This window comes from Phocoena sinus, chromosome 10 (genome assembly GCF_008692025.1).
Source record: "Phocoena sinus isolate mPhoSin1 chromosome 10, mPhoSin1.pri, whole genome shotgun sequence".
Taxonomy (NCBI): domain Eukaryota; kingdom Metazoa; phylum Chordata; class Mammalia; order Artiodactyla; family Phocoenidae; genus Phocoena; species Phocoena sinus.
In genome coordinates this window covers 63,370,498-63,392,919 of record NC_045772.1, presented here as the reverse complement: position 1 = coordinate 63,392,919, position 22,422 = coordinate 63,370,498, and the positions used below count along the sequence as shown (strand labels likewise).

At 39.7% G+C, this 22,422-nt stretch overlaps 1 protein-coding gene across 6 annotated transcripts in view; it reads left to right on the top strand.

Annotated features, from left to right (window-relative positions):
* Nucleotides 1-18,476: 18,476 nt before the first annotated feature.
* Nucleotides 18,477-22,422, top strand: part of LARP4 (La ribonucleoprotein 4) — a 66,417-nt gene continuing 62,471 nt past the window's right edge. For 2 of the 6 annotated variants that reach the window (XM_032645820.1, XM_032645823.1), the window contains exon 1: nucleotides 18,477-18,557. In XM_032645820.1, the coding sequence (XP_032501711.1) occupies nucleotides 18,546-18,557 (12 nt within the window). In that variant the 5' untranslated portion in view covers nucleotides 18,477-18,545. Of the gene's footprint in view, nucleotides 18,558-19,647; nucleotides 19,863-22,422 lie in introns of those variants that run through there. The other 4 variants (XM_032645819.1, XM_032645821.1, XM_032645822.1 and 1 more) reach the window with 3 other exon arrangements.

Here is a 22,422-nt window from a genome sequence, read left to right as displayed (position 1 = left end):
TTATAGGAACATTTTTGCAAAAGTATCAGAGTACACCCAGAACTGTCTGTAAATGACAAAAGACTTAAAAATGACCACGGATAAAGATTTGATGAAAGTTCATAATAATGCAATTGACAAGGAAATTTAGTTATTTCTGAGATATACATTTTTAAATAATAACTAGAATTATGACTTATAACATTATACCAGAACATATAAGATTTTTAGAAATTTCATGTAATGTCTGAAACATTTATATTAACATATTTCCATACAAATAACCCAAAGAAAGTTTAGTATTAGTTGTCTTTTTTGTTTGTTTGTTTGTTTATGCTACAGGTTCTTATTACTCATCAATTTTATACACATCAGTGTATACATGTCAATCCCAATCACCCAATTCAGCACACCACCATCCCCACCCCACTGCGGTTTTCCCCACTTGGTGTCCATACCTTTGTCCTCTACATCTGTGTCTCAACTTCTGCCCTGCAAACCGGTTCATCTGTACCATTCTTCTAGGTTCCACATACATGCGTTAATATACGATATTTGTTTTCCTCTTTCTGACTTACTTCACTGTGTATGGCAGTCTCTAAATCCATCCACATCTCAACAAATGACTCAATTTCATTCCATTTTATGGCTGAGTAATATTCCACTGTATATATGTACCACATCTTCTTTATCCATTCGTCTGTCAATGGGCATTTAGGTTGCTTCCGTGTCCTGGCTATTGTAAATAGTGCTGCAATGAACATTGTGGTACATGTCTCTTTTTGAATTATGGTTTTCTCTGGGTATATGCCCAGTAGTGGGATTGCTGGGTCATATGGTAATTCTATTTTTAGTTTTTTAAGGAACGTCCATACTGTTCTCCATAGTGGCTGTATCAATTTACATTCCCACCAACAGTGCAAGAGGGTTCCCTTTTCTCCACACCCTCTCCAGCACTTATTGTTTGTAGATTTTTTGATGATGCCCATTCTAACTGGTGTGGGGTGATACCTCATTGTAGTTTTGATTTGCATTTCTCTAATAATTAGTGATGTTGAGCAGCTTTTCATGTGCTTCTTGGCCATCTGTATGTCTTCATTGGAGAAATGTCTATTTAGTTCTTCTGCCCATTTTTGGATTGGGTTGTTTGTTTCTTTAATATTGAGCTGCATGAGCTGTTTATATATTTTGGAGATAATCCTTTGTCCATTGATTCGTTTGTGAATATCTTCTCCCATTCTGAGGGTTGTCCTTTCATCTTGTTTATGGTTTCCTTTGCTGTGCAAATGCTTTGAAGTTTCATTAGGTCCCATTTGTTTATTTTTGTTTTTATTTCCATAACTCTATGAGGTGGATCAAAAAAGATCTTGCTGTGATTTATGTCAAAGAGTGTTCTTCCTATGTTTTCTTCTAAGAGTTTTATACTGTCCGGACTTACATTTAGGTCGTGAATCCATTTTGAGTTTATTTTTGTGTATGGTGTTAGGGAGTGTTCTAATTTCACTCTTTTACATGTAGCTGTCCAGTTTTCCCAGCACCACTTATTGAAGTGATTGTCTTTTCTCCATTGTATATCTTTGCCTCCATTGTATATCTTTATCATAGATCAGTTGACTGTAGGTGCATGGGTTTATCTCTGGGCTTTCTATCTTGTTCCATTGATCTATGTTTCTGTTTTTGTGCCAGTACCATATTGTCTTGATTACTGTAGCTTTGTAGTATAGTCTGAAGTCAGGGAGTCTGTTTCCTCCAGTTCCGTTTTTTTCCCTCAAGACTGCTTTGGCTATTCAGGGTCTTTTGTGTCTCCATACAAATTTTAAGATGATTTGTTCTAGTTCTGTAAAAAAATGCCATTGGTAATTTGATAGGGATTGCATTGAATCTAGATTGCTTTGGGTAGTATAGTCATTTTCACAATATTGATTCTTCCAATCCAAGAACATGGTATATCTCTCTGTCTGTTGGTATCATTTTAAATTTCTTTCATCAGTGTCTTAGAGTTTTCTGCATACAGGTCTTTTGTTTCCCTAGGTAGGTTTATTCCTAGGTATTTTATTCTTTTTGTTGCAATGGTAAATGGGAGTGTTTCCATAATTATTCTTTCAGATTTTTCATCATTAGTGTATAGGAAGGCAAGAGATTTCTGTGCATTAATTTTGTATTCTGCAACTTTACCAAATTCATTGATTAGCTCTAGTAGTTTTCTGGTGGCGTATTTAGGATTCTCTATGTATAGTATCATGTCATCTGCAAACAGTGACAGTTTTACTTCTTTTCCAATTTGTATTCCTTTTATTTCTTTTTCTTCTCTGATTGCCATGGATAGGACTTTCAAAACTCTATTGAATAATAGTGGTGAGAGTGGACAGCCTTGTCTTTTTCCTCATCTTAGAGGAAATGCTTTCAGTTTTTCACCATTGAGAATGATGTTTGCTGTGGGCTTGTCATATGGCCTTTATTATGTTGAGGTAGGTTCCCTCTATGCCCACTTTCTGGAGAGTTTTTATCATAAATGGGTGTTGATTTTTGACAAAAGGTTTTTCTGCATCTATTGAGATGATCATATGGTTTCTGTTCTTCAATTTGTTAATATGATGTATCACATTTATTGATTTGTGTATATTGAAGAATCCTTAGATCCCTGGGATAAATCCCACTTGATCATGGTGTATGATCCTTTTAATGTGTTGTTGGATTCTGTTTGCTAGTATTTTGTTGAGGATTTTTGCATCTATATTCATCAGTGATATTGGTCTGTAATTTTGTTTTTTTGTAGTATCTTTGTCTGGTTTTGGTATCAGGGTGATGGTGGCCTCATAGAATGAGTTTGGGAGTGTTGCGTCCTCTGCAATTTTTTGGAAGAGTTTCAGAAGGCTGGGTGTTAGCTCTTCTCTAAATGTCTGATAGAATTCACCTGTGAAGCCATCTGGTCCTGGAGTTTTGTTTGTTGGAATATTTTTAATCACAGTTTCAATTTCATTACTTGTGATTGGTCTGTTCATATTTTCTATTTCTTTCTGGTTCAGTCTTGGAAGGTTATACCTTACTAAGGATTTGTCCATTTCTTCCAGGTTGTCCATTTTCTTGGCATAGAGTTGCTTGTAGTAGTCTCTTAGGATGCTTTGTATTTCTGCAGTGTCTGTTGTAACTTCTCCTGTTTAATTTTAATTTTATTGATTTGAATCCTCTCCCTCTTTTTCTTGATGAGCCTGGCTAATGGTTTATCGATTTTGTTTATCTTCTCAAAGAACCAGCTTTTAGTTTTATTGATCTGTGCTACTGTTTTCTTTGTTTCTATTTCATTTATTTCTGCTCTGATCTTTATCATTTCTTTCCTTCTGCTAACTTTGGGTTTTGTTTGTTCTTCTTTCTCTAATTCCTTTAGGTGTAAGGTTAGATTGTTTATTTGAGATTTTTCTTGTTTCTTGAGGTAGGCTTGTATAGCTATAAACTTCCCTCTTAGAACTGCTTTTGCTGCATCCCATAGGTTTTGGATCGACATGTTTTCATTGTCATTTGTCTCTAGGTATTTTTTGATTTCCTCTTTGATTTCTTTAGTGGTATCTTGGTTATTTAGTAACATATTGTTTAGCCTCCACGTGTTTGTGTTTTTTACTTTTTTCCCCTGTAATTCATTTCTAATCTCATAGCGTTGTGGTCAGAAAAGATGCTTGATATGATTTCAATTTTCTTAAATTTACTGAGGCTTGATTTGTGACCCAAGATGTGATCTATCCTGGAGAATGTTCCATGCGCACTTGAGAAGTGTAATCTGCTGTTTTTGGATGGAATGTCCTATAAATATCAATTAAATCTGTCTGGTCTATTGTGTTATTTAAAGCTTCTGTTTCCTTATTTATTTTCATTTTGGATGATCTGTCCATTTGTGTAAGTGAGGTGTTAAAGTCCCCAACTGTTACTGTGTTACTGTCGATTTCCTCTTTTATAGCTGTTAGCAGTTGCTTTATGTATTGAGGTGCTCCTATGTTGGGTGCATATATATTTATATTTGTTATACCTTCTTCTTGGTTTGATCCCTTGATCATTATGTAGTGTCCTTCCTTGTCTCTTGTAACATTCTTTATTTTAACGTCTATTTTATCTGATATGAGTATTGCTACTCCAGCTTTCTTTTGATTTCCATTTGCATGGAATATCTTTTTCCATCCTCTCACTTTCAGTCTATATGTGTCCCTAGGTCTGAAGTGGGTCTCTTGTAGACTGCATATATGTAGGTCTTGTTTTCATGTCCATTCAGCAAGCCTGTGTCTTTTGGTTGGAGCATTTAATCCATTCACGTTTAAGGTAATTATCGATATGTATGTTCCTATGACCATTTTCTTAATGGTTTTGGGTTTGTTTTTGTAGATCCTTTTCTTCTCTTGTGTTTCCCACTTAGAGAAGTTCCTTTAGCATTTGTTGTAGAGCTGGTTTGGTGGTGCTGAATTCTCTTAGCTTTTGCTTGTCTGTAAAGCTTTTGATTTCTCCATTGAGTCTGAATGAGATCCTTGTCAGGTAGAGTAATCTTGGTTGTAGGTTCTTCCCTTTCATCACTTTAAGTATATCATGCCACTCCCTTCTGGCTTGTAGAGTTTCTGCTGATAAATCAGCTGTTAACCTTATGGGAGTTCCCTTGTATGTTATTTGTCGTTTTTCCCTTGCTGCTTTCAATAATTTTTCTTTGTCTTTAATTTTTGCCAGTTTGATTACTATATATCTCAGTGTGTTTCTCCTTGTGTTTATCCTGTATGGGACTCACTGCACTTCCTGGACTTGGGTGGCTGTTTCCTTTCCCATGTTAGGGAAGTGTTTGACTGTAATCTCCTGAAATATTTTCTCTGGTCCTTTCTCTCTCTCTTCTCCTTCTGGGACCCCTATAATGCAAATGTTGTTGCGTTTAATGTTGTCCCAGAGGTCTCTTAGGCTGTCTTCATTTCTTTTCATTCTTTTTTCTTTATTCTGTTCCACAGCAGTGAATTCCACCATTCTGTCTTCCAGGTCACTTATCCGTTCTTCTGCCTCAGTTATTCTGCTATTGATTCCTTCTAGTATAGTTTTCATTTCAGTTATTGTATTGTTCATCCCTCTTTGTTGTTTAATTCTTCTAGGTCTTTATTAAACATTTTTTGCATCTTCTCGATCTTTGCCTCCATCCTTTTTCCGAGGTCCTGGATCATCTTCACTACCATTATTCTGAATTCTTTTTCTGGAAGATTGCCTATCTCCACTTCATTTAGTTGTTTTTCTGGGGTTTTATCTTGTTCCTTCATCTGGTACATAGCCCTCTGCCTTTTCATCTTGTCTGTCTTTCTGTGAATGTGATTTTCGTTCCACAGGCTGCAGGATTGTAATTCTTCTTGCTTCTGCACTCTGCCCTCTTGTGGATGAGGCTATCTAAGAGGCTTGATGAGAGGGACTGTTGGTGGGTAGAGCTGGCTGTTGCTCGGGTGGGCAGAGCTCAGTAAAACTTTAATCCACTTGACTGTTTATGGGTGGGGCTGGGTCCCTCCCTGTTGGTTGTTTGGCCTGAGGCAACCCAACACTGGAGCCTACCTGGGCTCTTTGGTGGGGCTAATGACAGACTCGGAGGGCTCATGCCAAGGAGTACTTCCCAGAACTTCTGCTGTAAGTGTCCTTGGCCCCACAGTGAGCCACAGCACCCCCCCCGCCATGCCACGCCTCTGCAGGAGACCCTCCAACACTAGCAGGTAGGTCTGGTTCAGTCTCCCCTGGGGTCACTACTCCTTCCCCTGGGTCCCTATGTGCACACTACTTTGTGTGTGCCCTCCAAGAGTAGAGTCTATGTTTCCCCCAGTCCTGTCGCAGTCCTGCAATCAATTAATTCCCACTAGGCTTCAAAGTCTGATTCTCTACGAATTCCTCCTCCCGTTTCCGGACCCCCGGGTTGGGAAGCCTGACGTGGGGCTCAGAACCTTCACTCCAGTGGGTGGACCTCTGTGTTATAAGTGTTCTCCAGTCTGTGAGTCACCCACCCAGCAGTTATGGGATTTGATTTTACTGTGATTGTGCCCCTCTACTGTCTCATTGTGGCTTCTCCTTTGTCTTTGGATGTGGGGTATCTTTTTTGGTGAGTTCCAGTGTCTTCCTGTTGATGATTGTCCAGCAGCTAGTTGTGATTCTGGTGTTCTCTCAAGAGGGAATGAGAGCACGTCCTTCTACTCTGCCATCTTGGTTCCCCTCTCACTTGTCTTTAAGTTTGTTTCCTAGGCAAATGTCCAAGCAGTGACTGGGGGAATGACTCACTCTGGTCTCTGTGAAACTCTAACTTCTCTCTGTTTCTTCCTCTGTAACAGCCCCACCTCCATTTTTCTTTCCCCTCTCCCTCCCACATCCTACCTGGTCACGTGTGGATTCCTCCTGTCCCCTTAGGTATCTGAGGTCCCCACCAGCACTTAGTAGGTGCCCTAGTTGTGAGGAGATGCAAACTCCATGTCCTTCTACTCTGCCATCTTGACTCCGTCCCCCAAAATAGAGTTTAAATTTTTTAAAAGATTGCAAGCGACTGTAATAAAAAGGTTCAATAGAGGAAGAAGATATAACAATTATAAAAATGTACGCACCTAATAACATACCCTCCAAATATAAGAAGCAAAAATTAACAGACTTGAAGGGAGAAATAGATAGTTCTACAGCAATAAGGGGAGATTTCACTTTCAGTAATGGACAGAACAACTAGACAGAGATAAATTAGGAAATGGAGGACTTGAACAACCAATAAACCATCTAGATATAACAGATGTATACAGAATACTCCATCAAATAACAGAATACAAGAAAAGGGACTTTCCTGGTGGTCTAGTGGTTAAGACTCCACACTCCCAATGCTGGGGACATGGGTTTGATCCCTGGTCAGGGAACTAAGAGCTCACATGCCTTACCATGTGGCCAAAAACAAACAAAAAAACCCAGAATACACAATTTTTTCAACTGCATGTGGGGCATTCTCCAGGATAGACCCTTCTCCAGGATAGGCCACAAAATAAATCTCAATGTATTTAAAATTATATTATACAAAGTATCTTTTCCAACCACAGTGAGATGAAATTATAAATCAACCACAGAAGGAAAACTGGAAAATTCACAAATATGTGGAAATTAACACATTCTTAAACAAGTGAGTCAAAGATGAGATTACAAAGGAAATTTAAAAATACTTAGAGATGAAAATGAAATCACAACATACAAAAACTTATGGAGGGAGGGCTTCCCTGGTGGTGCAGTGTTTAAGAATCCTTCTGCCAATGCAGGGGACACAGGGGACACAGGTTCTTCCCCTGGTCTGGGAAGATCCCACATGCTGCAGAGCAACTAAGCCCGTGCACCACAACTACTGAGCCTGAGCTCTAGAGCCCGTGAGCCACAACAACTGAAGCGTGCGTGCCTATAGCCCAAGCTCTGCAACAACAGAAGCCACCACAGTGAGAAGCCCATGCACCAAAATGAAGGGTAGCCCCTGCTTGTCGCAACTAGAGAAAGCCCTTGTGCAGCAACAAAGACCCAACGCAACCAAACATAAATAAATAAATAAATAAACTTATGGGGGGACTTCTGTGGTGGTGCAGTGGTTAAGAATCCACCTGCCAATGTAGGGGACACAGGTTTGATCCCTGGTCCGGGAAGATCCCACATGCTGCGGAGCCACTAAGCCTGTGCACCACAACTACTGAGCCTGTGTGCTGCAACTACTGAAGCCCGCATGCTCTAAGGTCTGCATGCTGCAACTACTGAGCCCATGTGCTGCAACTACTGAAGCCCGCATGCTCTAAGGCCCATATGCTGCAACTACTGAGCCCATGTGCTGCAACTACTGAAGCCCGTGTGCCTAGAGCCCGTGCTCTGCAACAAGAGAAGCCACTGCAATGAGAAGCCTGTGAACCGCTCGCCACAACTAGAGAAAGCCCTTGTGCAGCAACAAAGACCCAACGCAGCCAAAAAAAAAAACCAAAAAACAAAAAACTTATGGGATGTAGCAAAAGCAGTGCTAAGAGGGAAATTTATAGGAATAAACATGAAAAAAAGAAGGTCTCAAGTCAACAACCTAACTTTATACCTTGAATGAACTAGAGAAAGAAAAATTAACCCAAAGCTAGCAGAAAGAAGGATTAGAAAAATTAGAGCAGACTTAAAAAAAAAAAAAGAGTATAGGGACTTCCCTGGTGGTCCAATGGTTAAGACTCCAAGCTTCCACTGCAGGGGGCACGGGATCAATCCCTGATTAGGGAACTAAGATCCCACATGCCCCATGGCATAGTCCCAAATAAATAAATAAATGAGTTTAGAGAATCAATAAAGAAAATCAATGAAACAAAAAGTTGACTTTTCCCCCTAAATCAACAAAATTGACAAACCTTTAATTAGACTGACAAAAAAAGAGATTACTCAAATTACTTAAACCAGAAATCAATGTGGGGACATTACTACTGATTCTACAGAAATAAACAGGATTAACAAAAACACAAATTCGAAAAGATACATGCACCCCAATGTTCATAGCAGCATTATTTACAATAGCCAAGAGATGGACACAATCTAAGCATCCATCAACAGATGAATGGATAAAGATGAATGGTTAAAGAAAATGTACATAGGGACTTCCCTGGTAGTCCAGTGGTTAAGACTCTGCTTCCACTGCAGGGGGTGTGGGTTTGATCCCTGGTCAGGGAACTAAGATCCCACATGCCACGTGGTGTGGCCAAAAAAAAAAAAAGAAAAGAAAATGTACACATACACACACAATGGAATACTACTCAGCCATAAAAAAGAATGAAATTTTGCCATTTGCAACAACATGGATGGACCTAGAGGGTATTATGCTTAGTGAAATAAGTCAGACAGAGAAAAACAAATACTGTATGATATCACTTATATCTGGAATCTAAAAAATACAACAAACTAGTGAATATAACAAAAAAGAAGCAGATTCACAGATATAGAGAGCAAACTAGTGGTTACCCGTGGAGAGAGGGAAGGGGGGAGGGGCAATATAGCGGTAAGGGAACAAGAGATACAAGTTATTAGGTATAAAAGAAGCTACAAAAAAAAAAAAAAAAGAAGCTACAAGGATATATTGTACAACACAGGGAATATAGTCAATATTTTATAATAACTATAAATGGGGTATAACCTTTAAAAATTGTGAATCACGGAATGGGTGGGTGAATGGATGGGTGGATAGATGGTTGGGTGGGTGGAAGAAAAATTATGAATCACTATATTGTACACCCATAACATAAAATATTGTACATCAATTATACTTCAATTTTAAAAATTTTAAAGAAATAAGGAGGATTACAAGAGGGTACTATGAACGATTGTATGCCACCAAATTGTTAACCTAGATGAAATGGGAAAATTCCTGAAAACACAAAACATATGAAAACTGAATAACAAAGAAATATAAAATCTGAATAGACACATAACTAGAACAGAGAACAAACCAGTAATAAAAAACCTCCCAACAAAGAAGAGTCCTAGACCAGGTGGCTTCACTGGTGAATTCTACCAAACTGGTGAGTTGGTATGTCCTGAGGTAGACCAGTAAAAGTGTATTGCTCGCCTTGCCCACTGAAAGAAAATTGCGTCTGGTGGTCCATATTGACAGGTATGGAGAAAGCCATTTGCCAGATCAGTAGCTGCATACGAGGTACCAGAGTGTGTGATAATTTGCTCAAGCAATGAAACCACATCTGGTACATCAGCTGCAATTGGAGTCACCACCTGATTAATTTTACAATAATCCACTGTCATTCTCAAAGGTCCATCTCTCTTCTGCACAAGCCAGATAGGCAAGTTCAATGAGGATGTGATGGGAATTACCACTCCTTCATCTTTCCCTGATGGTGGCATTTACTTCTGCAATTCCTCTAGAAATGCAGTATTGTTTTTGGTTTACTACTTTCCTATGTAAAGGCAGCTCTAGTGGCTTCCACTTGGCATCTCCCACCACAATAGCCCTCACTCCACAGGTCAGGGAACTAGTGTGGGGATTCTGCCAGCTGCTGAGTATGTCTTTTCCTTTTACATATTCCAGAATTGGCAAAATAACCACAGGATGGGTTCAGGGACCCAGTGGGCCCACTGTGATATGGACCTGAGCTAAAACTCTATTAATCACATGACTTCTATAAGTCCCTACTCTGACTGGTAGACCATAGATTACACTTTGGATCTCCTAGAATTAGTATCAGTTCAGAGCCAGTAGTCCCCAAAAGGTCTGGTTATTTCCTTTTCTCCAATGCACAGTTATCCTGGTAAAAGGCCAGTTCTCTTCAGAGAAGGCTTGGAGAAGGATTAATAGTATAAAATTTGACAGTGTCCTTCTGCAAGGAAACCCAACCTCCCCTTCATTCAAGTGGTTCTGGGTCTGTAAACAGCTTAAGTCTGGGAATTGATTGAGGGGCCATGATTCTCTGTTGTTACGATTCAGGTTAGACTTTTGTTCACTTGACCCAGAAATTTTCCACTTATACAGATCAGGTAAGAATTTAGTAGGTTCCTAACTATTTTACTTTTAGTAGGAATACCGTGATCGACTAGCCAATGCCATAGTTCTTCATAAGTCAGACTATTCTCATTGATGCTTTTTGCTGTCCATTATGGTAACCATGCCCACTTGGCCTTTGATGGTTGACTGCCACCACTTGGTCCTTGGTATCTCAGGATCCAATCACTCCCATTGTTTTTAGATTTCCCACTGTAAGGTCTGGTCTACAGAGAAGAGTGATCACAGAGTTCTCCAAGGATGCCAAGGCTCCTCTCGTACATCTGTTTCTCACAGTCATGATGAAAGGTATGTCTTCTGGACTCTCCCAGGTTGGATGAGCAGATCTTCAATGACAAATCCACTTTAACATTCCAATTTCTCTAAGCCTTTTAATTCTTTCCCCTACATTAGACAAGTCTGGCATGTCTAACTTATTCACTGTGAGTAACCTTTCGGTCCATGTTTCAGTCAACCAACCAAACTGTTAGAACCTTTTCTGATTCCCCAAGCTGAAATGTTAAATACTGAATCTCAGCTTAGTGAGTCTACATCAGTTGGCCTGATCCAACTTTATGTTCCTTCCACCATTATCCCACATCTTTAACATCCATTCCCACACATATTCCCTGGATTTCTGCCTGTAGAAATTAGAAAACTCAACTAGTTCTTCTGGAGTGTAGTGTACCTCCTCATGGGTCACCCTTTGTACCTCACTTTTAGTGGCCTACTGGGATTTGAATCTAGTTATAGATCTAGAAAGAAAGAAATGCTGTGGGAGTGGTTCCTGAGGAAACTCAGCCTTGTCTTGCATGACAACTGCCTCAGGAGAGGTCAGTACAGTTTCCTCAGGCAATGCAGGGCTCATACTCTCAGACAGGGGTGGAGTGGCCATTCCCACTGGTGTTGGGTGAAGAGGCCGCTCCCCTGGCAAAGAACACTCATCAGAATTTAGAGCTTTCAACATCCCAAGCTTTAACGAAGTCTTTCCACACATCCCCATTCCAACTTTCAGGATCCCATTCCTTTTCAGTCAATGCCCTTACTTTATAAATTTATTTATTTATATTTAGCTGCATTGGGTCTTCGTTGCTGTGTGCGGGCTTCTCATTGCAGTGGCTTCTCTTGTTGCAGAGCATGGGCTCTAGGCACGTGGGCTTCAGTAGTTGTGGCACGCGGGCTCAGTAGTTGTGGCACACAGGCTTTGTTGCTCCACAGCATGTGGGATCTTCCTGGACCAGGGCTCAAACCCGTGTCCCCTGCATTGGCAGGAGGATTCTTAACCACTGCGTCACCAGGGTAGTCCCAATGCCCTCACTTTAACATTAGGCACCCAGTGAGGCTGGGAGATCAACTTGTAATTCAGCTAGTCAGAGAATGAGATTCTTTGTTTAATTTCATCAGTCTTAGCCTGGAGCTACAGGAGATTAAGGGTCTCCTTTAAGGCACACACAGAAGCTTTCAGGTCATTTATGTGGCACTTGAGCTGGGAATCTGATTCCCTGAGCTCATCCTTTTCTTTCCCCACTTTGTTCAGTGACATTAGGAGCAACCAACCAATCTCATTATATTTGTTAATTTGCCAAAAATGTTTGAAAGTGTCATATACACAGTCACCCAGGTTCTTGCTTCTTATAAGCAGTGCATTAGGAATATCCAATGGTGACATTTTGCATATCTTAATTGCCAGATCATGCCAAGGATGGAGATAAACAGGATACTGGCTCTAAGTAGTTAAGGTGCATGTCAAAGGAATGATTTCAATGAGCCCAGATTCTTGCATCTTCCCAGTTAATGAATTTAGAGAAGTGCGAAATTCATTAACTTGAAATATCTGGTTTTCTTTAATTAACAATAATCTTTTCTGATGTTCCAGCTACCTGTTGTTGTTGGGTTTTTTTAATGCAAAACATCCTATATATCCTTGGTCCTCCCTTACGTCTTTGGAACAGTCCCTCACAGCTATCTGAGAGGCTGTCTCCTGGGCTTAAGTTTTCAGCAATTGCACCAAATAAAACATAATTCTCAACTTTTAGGTTGTGCATTTTTTTTCAGTTGATATATATATATCTTTTTTTAATCTTATAATGAATCAGCTCACATGATTGTGGAGGCTAAGAAGTATCATGATCTCTACTTGGCAAGCTAGAGACCCAGGAGAGCCCAAGGTATAGTTCCAGTCTAAAAGCCAGCAGGTCCAAGACCCAAGAAGAGCTGATGTTTCAGTTCAAGCCTAAAGACTGAAAAGACTAAAGTCCCAGCCCAAGGCAGTCAGACAGGTGGAGTTCCCTTCTGCTTAGACTTTTTTTGTTCTATTCAGGTCTTTAATTGGGTAAGACCCACCCACATTAGGGAGGGCATTCTGCTTTACTCAGTCTACTGATTCAAGTGTCAATCTCATCCAGAAACGTCTTCACAGACATACCCAGAATATCTGACTAAATGTCTGGGCTCCCTGTAGGCCAGTCAAGTTGACACATAAAATTGATTGGCACAGCTATCAACAGAGTAAAAAGGCAATACACAGAATGGGAGAAAATATTTGCAAATCACACATCTCATAAGTAGTTAACACCCAGAATATATGAAGAATTCCTACAACTCAACAAGAACAAACCTAGTTCCAAAATGGGCAAAAGACTTGCATAGACATTTCTCCAAAGAATATATACACATGACAAGCAAGCACATGAAAAGATGCTCAACATCACTAATCATTTGGGAAATGCAAATCAAAATCACAGTGAGATACTTCAGACCCATTAGGATAGCTATTATGAGAAAAAAAGCCAAAACCTAGAAAATAACAAGTGTTGGTGAGAGTGTGAGGAAATTGGAACCCTTGTGCACTGCTGATAAGGATGTAAAATGGTGCAGCCATACGGAAAACAGTATGGCAGTTCCTTAAGAAATGAAAAATAAAATTATCATATGATCCAGCAATTCTACTCCTGGATATACAAAGAATTGACAGCAGGGACTTAAACAGATATTTGTACTCCTATGTTCATAGCAGCATTATTCACAACGGCAGAGAGGTGGAAGCAACTCGCGTGTCCAATGATGAATGAGTGGATAAACAAAACGTGATATATACATACAATGGAATAATAGTTAGCCTTTAAAAGAAAGGAAATTCTAACAGATACTGCAATAGTGATGAATGCTGAGGACATGCTAAATGAAATAAACCAGGCACAAAAGGACAAATACTTTATGATTTCACTTAGATAAGGTATCTAGAGTAGGCAAATTCATAGAGACAGAAAGATGAATGGTTGTTGCCAGGGTTTGGGGGAAAAGGGGAATGGGTAGTTACTGTTTAACGGGTCAGTGTTTCTGTTTGGGGTGATGAAAAAGTTAGTTATGAAAAAGTTTAGTTAACAAAAATGTAGCTAATCGAATACAACATAGTAAAAAGAATGCTACATCATGAGTAAATGGGATTTACTCTAAAAGTGTAAGGTTGGTTTAACATTCATAACATTAATGTAATTCACTATATTGCCAGATTCAAATAGGGGGGAAAAATCATGATTATCTCCTTAGATGTGGTAAAACCTTTTGATAAAACCCAATACCTATTCCTGATTAAAAACTCACCAGGGGCTTCCCTGGTGGCGCAGTGGTTGAGAGTCCGCCTGCCAATGCAGGGGACACGGGTTTGTGCCCTGGTCCAGGAAGATCCCACGTGCCGCCGAGGGGCTGGGCCCGTGAGCCATGGCCGCTGAGCTTGCGCGTCCCGAGCCTGTGCTCCGCAACGGGAGAGGCCACAACAGTGAGAGGCCCGCGTACAGCAAAAAAAAAAAAAAAAACTCACCAAACTAGGAAAAGAAGGAATTTCCCAACTTGATAAAGAGCCATAAAATATATACAGCTGTTTCATACTTAATGGTAGAAGACTGAATGCTTTCCGCTAAAGCCTAATATCAAGAACAAAGCAAGGATGTCTCATCACTTTTATTCAACTTGATATTGGAGGTCCTAGCCTAACCAATGAGTCAAGAACCAAGTATAAGTGCACAGAGATGTGAAAGGAGGAAATAATACTGCCTCTATTAGTATATGATAGGATTGTCTATGTAGAAAATCCAAAGACTGTACAAAGAATATCTATGAGAACTAATAGATTAGGTTTCAGTATACAAGATCAATATACAAAAATTTATTGTATTTCTTTGTTAGTTGTGAACAATCGAGAATAGAAATTAAGGAACAATACTATTTACAATAATATAAAAATATGAACTACTTGGGGATAAATCTGACAAAAGATATGCAAAGCACTTCTGAGAAAAATTAGACCTAAATAAATGGAGATATATGCTATATTCAAGGGTCAGAGACTCAATATTGTTAAGATTTCAATTCTCCCAAATTGACCTACAAATTCAATACATTCCCAGTCAAAATACCAGTAGGCTTTTTTTTTTCCCCAATAGTATTTGACAGACTGATTCTAAATATCCTATGGAAAAGCAAAGGGAGAAAGCAGTGTGGATAAAGACAGTTTTTATTTTTTAAAATAAATTTATTTATTATTTATTTTTGGCTGCTTTGGGTCTTGCTGTGCATGGGTTTTCCCTAGTTGCAGCGAGCGGGGTCTACTCTTCGTTGAGGTGCCCAGGCTTCTCACTGTGGTGGCTTCTTGTGTTGCGGAGCACGGGCTCTAGGTGTGCGGGCTTCAGTAGTTGTGGCATGTGAGCTCAGCAGTTGTGGCTCGCGGGCTGTAGAGCACAGGCTCGGTAGTTGTGGCACATGGGCTTAGTAGCTCCGTGGCATGTGGGATCTTACCGGACCGAGGCTCAAACCCATGTCCCCTGCATTGGCAGGTGGATTCTTAACCACTGCGCCATCAGGGAAGTCTCAAAGATGGGTTTCAGATTATGAGTGTTTGAGTCTTGAGAGAAAAGCCCAAGAAGAGGAAAAGGAAGTAAAAGGAAGATGAGAGAAGTTGGGCACAATTGAAGAAGAACAAAGTTTAGGAATTAAAACTACATGATTTCAAGAATTATTATGAAACCTCAGTAATCAAGATACTGTGGTATTGCGGGACTTCTCTGGCAGCACAGTGGTTAAGAATCTGTGGTGTACCCTGATACTAGCCGTGGTGTTTCAGTCCGGGTGATGTCATAATAGACCCATTGTGACGTTATCATTGACTCAAACATTTAAAGAGTGCTTACTATATGCAGAGAATTAGGCATTCTATATGCTGTGATGGTAGCGGGTGAAGGGGGGAGGGAGGGAAGGAAAGAATAAACAGGAACGCTAAAAGAAATAGAAGGTATAGCCCTGCTTTAAATGAGCTTAAAATCTAGGTGTTAGAATTCAACATCCAGTGTATCAAATGTAACTTCTGGTTCTTCTCTCCTCCTGAGGTTTCGCTTAAGAATATTTAAGCTTGTAATGGAATAATTGTGTTACAACTTCCTCAGCTGCCCTTCAACTTTTCCTAGACTTGTAGTAACTTGGAAGATAGTATTTGCATGAAGATCACACTCTTTGCACTGACTGCCTAGTGGCTCATTTTTTCAAGAAGCCTGACTGAAGAAGGCTTTGACGTTCTGTAGTTGGCTGGGAAATTGAAGGGAACGCTTAGAGGCTGCTTTCTAACTGAAAGAAGAGTACTTTGGGTAGCTCCTCTGATTGTAGAGGTGGTGAAAGGATTTAGGACACTAGAGCAATTAAAAGGACAGATGGTTTTGTTGGTTGTGTAGATTATTTTTTAATTTAAAAAAATGTGAAAAGTACAGAAAGAAATATAACAAATAGCCATGTGCCTACCACCCAGAATGAACAGATATTAACATTTTGTCATATTTGCTTCAGATATTTTTAAATAAAAGAAAGCATTAGAGATAAAGTTGAAGTCCCCTTTGGTGTTCTCCCCAGACTCCTTCCTTCCTGTTTTCCCCTTTTCAGAGGGCCATAACAAGCATGAATTTGATGTATTTGTGTCTAGTCTCTGTTTATATACTTTTACTGCAGGTGTATGTGTTCATAAACTATGTAATATCATTTTGTATGTTTTAGATTTTATATAAATTGTGGATGTATAACAATTTCTCTATGAGAACTTCCTATGTTGAGTCCTTATTGTAACTTAGTCCTATGTTGAGTGCTTGTTGTAAACTTGTAAATTTAAACAATTTGTTTCAATTCTTCAGAGAAAGGGATACAGGGGATCATAATGTAATTGTCTTTCAAAAATATCAATCAATATGTAAGAGCAAGTTAAATATTTTCCCTTCTAAGATCCTGTTGTCTAAATTACTCCCTCCCCTGTGTTCCCAAATCATTTTGTAAACTTTGTATCATAGCACTTATCTCATTGAGTGTAACTATTTATTATTTGTTTCTATCCACCAGTTGGTGAACCTCTCAAAACCAGATGCGGTACTTTAGGTTTCTTTATCTAACATTTGGCATATTCTTCCTCAGTACCTCCATGGAAACTGTCTAAAATTTGGATATTCATTATAGTTTAAAACTCCTCTCCTCATGGAAACATTTGTAAGTCCCAGAATACTTTCATACTTTCTTTTATTGTTAGACTGCACCCTCCCCCCTAGTCATAAAATATCACTCCCTCCTTTCCTATAAATCACAATTAAGTCTATTTATTCAAGGAAGTTCATAATGTTTTCTGAAAGGGCCACATTTTTAAAAAACATCTTTATTGGAGTATAATTGCTTTACAATGGTGTGTTAGTTTCTGCTTTACAACAAAATGAATCAGTTATATATATACATATATCCCCATGTCTCTTCCCTCTTGCATCTCCCTCCCTCCCACTCTCCCACTCCCACCCCTCCAGGTGGTCACAAAGCACTGAGCTGATCTCCCTGTGCTATGCGGCTGCTTCCCACTAGCTATCTACCTTACGTTTGGTAGTGTATATATGTCCATGCCTCTCTCTCGCTTTATCACAGCTTACCCTTCCCCCTCCTCATATCCTCAAGTCCATTCTCTAGTAGGTCTGGGTCTTTATTCCTGTCTTACCCCTAGGCTCTTCATGACATTTTTTTTTCTTAAATTCCATATATATGTGTTAGTATACGGTATTTGTCTCTCTCTTCCTGACTTACTTCACTCTGTATGACAGACTCTAGGTCTATCCACCTCATTACAAATAGTTCAATTTCGTTTCTTTTTATGGCTGAGTAATATTCCATTGTATATATGTGCCACATCTTCTTTATCCATCAATCTGATGATGGACACTTAGGTTGTTTCCATCTCCGGGCTATTGTAAATAGAGCTGCAATGAACATTTTGGTACATGACTCGTTTTGAATTATGGGATTGCTGGGTCATATGGTAGTTCTATTTGTAGTTTTTTAAGGAATCTCCATACTGTTCTCCGCAGTGGCTGTATCAATTTACATTCCCACCAACAGTTACATGTACCTGTCCAGTATTCCCAGCACCACTTATTGAAGAGGCTGTCCTTTCTCCACTGTACATTCCTGTGAAAGGGCTACATTTAAGGAGAATTATTTATTTATATAAATGTGAGGTTTCATTAAAATATCTATCATTACCCAGCATTTCTCAACATAATCAATTAATCTATTAATTACTTTGTTGATAATAATACTATATTGTGAGATCCTTAAATAACTGTTCATTTCTCTTGATTTCTTTATATTGCTTACCCTAGTGGGCATTCACAAAGCAGCCTACATACTTGTCAACAAAACTAATTTAGTATTATTGTGCTCTCTCTCTCTCCTTCATATTTTTTTATGCAGCATGGAATTCATCAGCAACTGGAAATGAAGGCTTTTTAAAGCAAATTTTAAAATCTCTTCAATCTGACAAGCATTTGTTGAGATACTACTATGTGGCTACCATTATACTAGACTGAAAAATATATGATAGGGACCTGTGAAGAAAATAAAAAACAACAAAAAAAAATTAAGATAGAATATAATATTCAAGTGCTAACAAGGGACATGAAGAAGAGACCTGTGAGGAGCAGAGTCTTTGGGAGAATCTTATGGAGAGAGAAGATTGACTGACAAATGAAGGCATTTCAGATAGGCTTTTCAATGAGCCATGGCTTTGGAGGTGAGTGCAGAGTTTGTTATTTCAGGGAAAAAGTAAGGAGACTGGTTTAATTGAGATGAGGTAATGTTGAGTTTACTGCAGATCAGAGTAGGAGAGTATGGGACAGAAATATCAGCAATTCGAAGGGGAAATTAATTTGGTATCTAAATGAAAAATGAAGGGATTCATTTGAGGTTAAGGGAGATTACATAGTATCAGAATGGTAAGGTCTTGAAAGCAAATAATAACAGTTTGGTAAAAATGAAACTTTCAATTTAGGAAGATTTTTTGAAATGATAGAATAGAAAAAATCCATTGGAGAAGATCAAGACATGACTGTTTCAAACGATGAGTGTCAGAGCTAGGATATAGAAGTGGGACTGATAAGGGAGGGACAAATCCTAGTAAGTGTTGCTAAAGATAATAAGGATTTTGGATCATCTAACAGAAAATTATAAAGATAATTAAAAAAATTTTTGTGTGTATTTCATTTGAATTAATGGCAGAACATCAATGAAGAGGCTATCCAGGCTAAGTACTACCAAATAGGATTATATTGAGCAGAGATGTGGGTACCTAATTCAAGGGAACTTGGGGCAAAGTGTGTTCTAGAGAGCTCCTTCAACTGTAAAATAGGAATAATAGTATTATTGCGTTGGATTGTTTAGATTAATTCACGTAAAATACTTAGAATAGTGCCAGGCATGTAGTAGGCCTTTAATGTACAGCAGTTGCTGTTAATATGTTTACTATTACTGCTGCTTTTTTCCCTTCTCTACTTTTTCCCTGAGAGCCGCCGCCTTTTCGGCAGGGCTGGTTGTTTTTCAGTACATTTTGCACAAGCTCGGCTTTTTATCAGATCTAGGTCTTGGGCCACGAGAACTGCGGAGTTATTATGGCCATGGTAACTATCCGTTTCGCCAGGGATAAAATGCGCCTGTAAAATTTTTACATACTCCCGTGGCACAGAATGGTGCCTTCCTCTGATCGCTTCCCCCGCCCCCCCCCCCCCCGGCCACATGATAGTACAGTCCATACTGCGGCTGCAAAAGGTAGCGCAAAAGTTGAGCGCGCCGAGGATTTTCTCTTCTCCCGGAAGCAATTGTTCTCTAGAGCCGGAAACAGTTGCTGTTTCAAGGGAGGAGGGACTGGGCGGGTCAGGCCGCAGCGGCTGACGGCGGGGGAGGAGCCGGGTCCGCTGCCGGGTGGAGGGGCCAGGCGAGTGTCCTTATCCTAGCTATTGGGCTCCGGCCTGTAAGCCAGTTGGAGTCGCGTCGGCGAGAACGATTGGGCCGAGCGGAGAAAGTCATGTTGCTCTTCGTGGAGGTGAGTGGACTTGGGATTCTCGTCCTGCTCTGAGGAGAGCAGGAGTGTGAAGGCGCCGGCCGGTTCCAGCGCCATGTGACTTTCCAGGCCGTACACGGCGCGGAACCGGCAGATAGGCTGACACAGCACCTGGGCCGTGCAGGCCCGCGGCTCCGCTTTGCGCGCTCGCAGCACTTTAGGAGGCTGTGAGAGGCGAGCGCCGTGGCGGGGGAGAACCGAAGGTGGAGTATCGAGGCTTCTCTGGTGCGGCGTGAGGATCGGAGGAAGGGGAAAGCGTCCCATATGGACCTTCTAGAGGAGGCGAGCGAGGGGGGGGGGAGGGGGGCGGGGAGGGCGGAGTCTGCGGAGAAAAGGGTAATCAGGTGGGCGCGTTCCGGGGTGAACCGAGGCCTCGCGCGGCCCTCTGGGAGCAGGCGAGCAACATGTGGGGCTGCGGAGGCAGGAAGGTGAAATTCGGTAGAAGTGTTTGGGAAAGAAAGTTGAAAGCTTCTGTTTAGCAACCCCCACCAAATTTTGTTTGGTCCCCGTCCCTAGATCTCTGGAACGTTCTGTGGGTGGCAGGCGAGTTACTGTGAACGGAGGAGAAGCCAGTAGGATTTGGCTATATAAAGTTAACTCAGGCAGCCGCTCCGTGGTGAGGGGCTGATTTTATGAACGGATAAGAGCCCTTTACAAGGAAAATTTCAAGAACGAGCGAAACCTAGTTCGGGGAAAGCCGGTTGTTTGGTTTTTTTTTAATTGTTATTTTAACAATAGAAATACTTTTATTACTTTAACTGGAACATCTGCTGTTGGCCTATTTTAGCTTTAAAACGTAGTGGTTTTGCGAGGTTCAGTTTCTCTTATTTCTGTCTCTCTCTTGTGTGCAGTGAGCATCAGCTGACTGCCTGGCTAATGCTTTGAGTAGATTCCAGATCATATTGTTCTTGCATTGTGAAAACGTCAAACCAGCAAAGCTGCAACTTCGCAGCTTGGCACTTGTTAACTATGCCCACAAAAAGAATCTTTTCAATGAGGGAAGGAATTTACAGGTTGTATAATGGATCGGGAGCCAGTCTATGGCGGGTTTTTTTCAGACGGACGTGGTGGTGGGGGAAATCTTAATCTATAGTATTCCGGCATAAAGTAGACACATGCTTCTGCCTTTTTTTTTTAATCTAACCGACAATATGTAGCGATAAATTTGATATCTTTATATTGGGTTTTAAAGAAACAGCTACCTTATAGAGTATTCCAACCTTGGTAGTAAAGATTCCAAGTAAATCATGAAGAGATTTAAAATTATTGAATCCATTCTGTTGATCGTTTTTTATCCTCGTTGTTTTCCTTAGGCAGAATAAGAAATCATATCTGATTTCAAGCAGTGCCAGTTTGTGTTAGGAATGTTATGCCAAGCAAATGCTGCAGGTTTTAAGTGTGTATGTGTTTTGCCGGGCAAAGGACTGTGAAGCTGTAGTTGTATAAACATGAATTCCAGAATAAACTTTTGAGGTCCAAATTGATTGCTTTGGCTTTGTTAAAATGTGAACTTTAATAATAACTCCATTTATTGACCGTTTAAGCTAGATCCTCTCGTTTCTAAAACAACCTTGCAGTGTTCTATAGATGAGAAAACTGAGGTGGAGAGTTTAACTTAGTAAGACTAAAGTAGTGGAACTGGGATTTAGATACAGGTCATTCTGAAGCCAAATCATAGCTCTCACTAAAATGTTACATATAGTTAATATTTTCATTTTCTTTGTAAATCAGTATGTGGTTTTTAATTTTTCACATATAATGAGTTTTACTGAAAATTAACAATGGCATTAAATATTTGGGTCTAATTATATGGTATTAAAATCAATAAAATATAACATACTGGTCTTTCGGCATTTTGTTAAATAATATTCAATCCTTGTAACCTCATGATGTAGGAATTATTCTAAATGAGGGAACCAAAGTTCAGAAGTTTGATGTCTAAGGTCATTCAGGTGTAAATAATGTGGGGACTAAAGTCTGAAGTCTGGCTTCTAGAACATAAGTCACAGACTCCAAAACTTATTTTTGCACTTACTTTCCAATAAGCCAGGGGTTCTTAATCTGGGTCCCTAGATGGAATTGAGGAAGTCCGTGAACTTGGTTGAGGAAAAAAAAATTTGCCTGTTTATTTTCACTAGCTTCTAATTGAAATCTAGAATTGAAGAGAATTAAAAATTCTTGACATTTCAATGGATGCAACAAGAGAAGTGTTTTCATATCATATTACAGTTTTTGCAGTTATCTTGAAATGTTTACGCGCATTCCTCCTTATTATATGTTAAAAAGTCTTGTTTAATGCACTTGTAAAGAAACATTTATTACTAAATTAGAAATTTTAAAATACTTTCATAACTATACTATAATTGATTTTTTGTAGTCCTGTGTATTTCATATACTTAAAAGCATTCTGAGAAGAGATTCATAGGTTAATTGGACTACTGAAGAGGTCCATGGCATGAGGGAGGTTAATAACCACTTTACTACCAACTAAGTTGCTTTGGTAGGACTTCTCTAATCTGGGATTGATGAGTCCTCTGCAGCT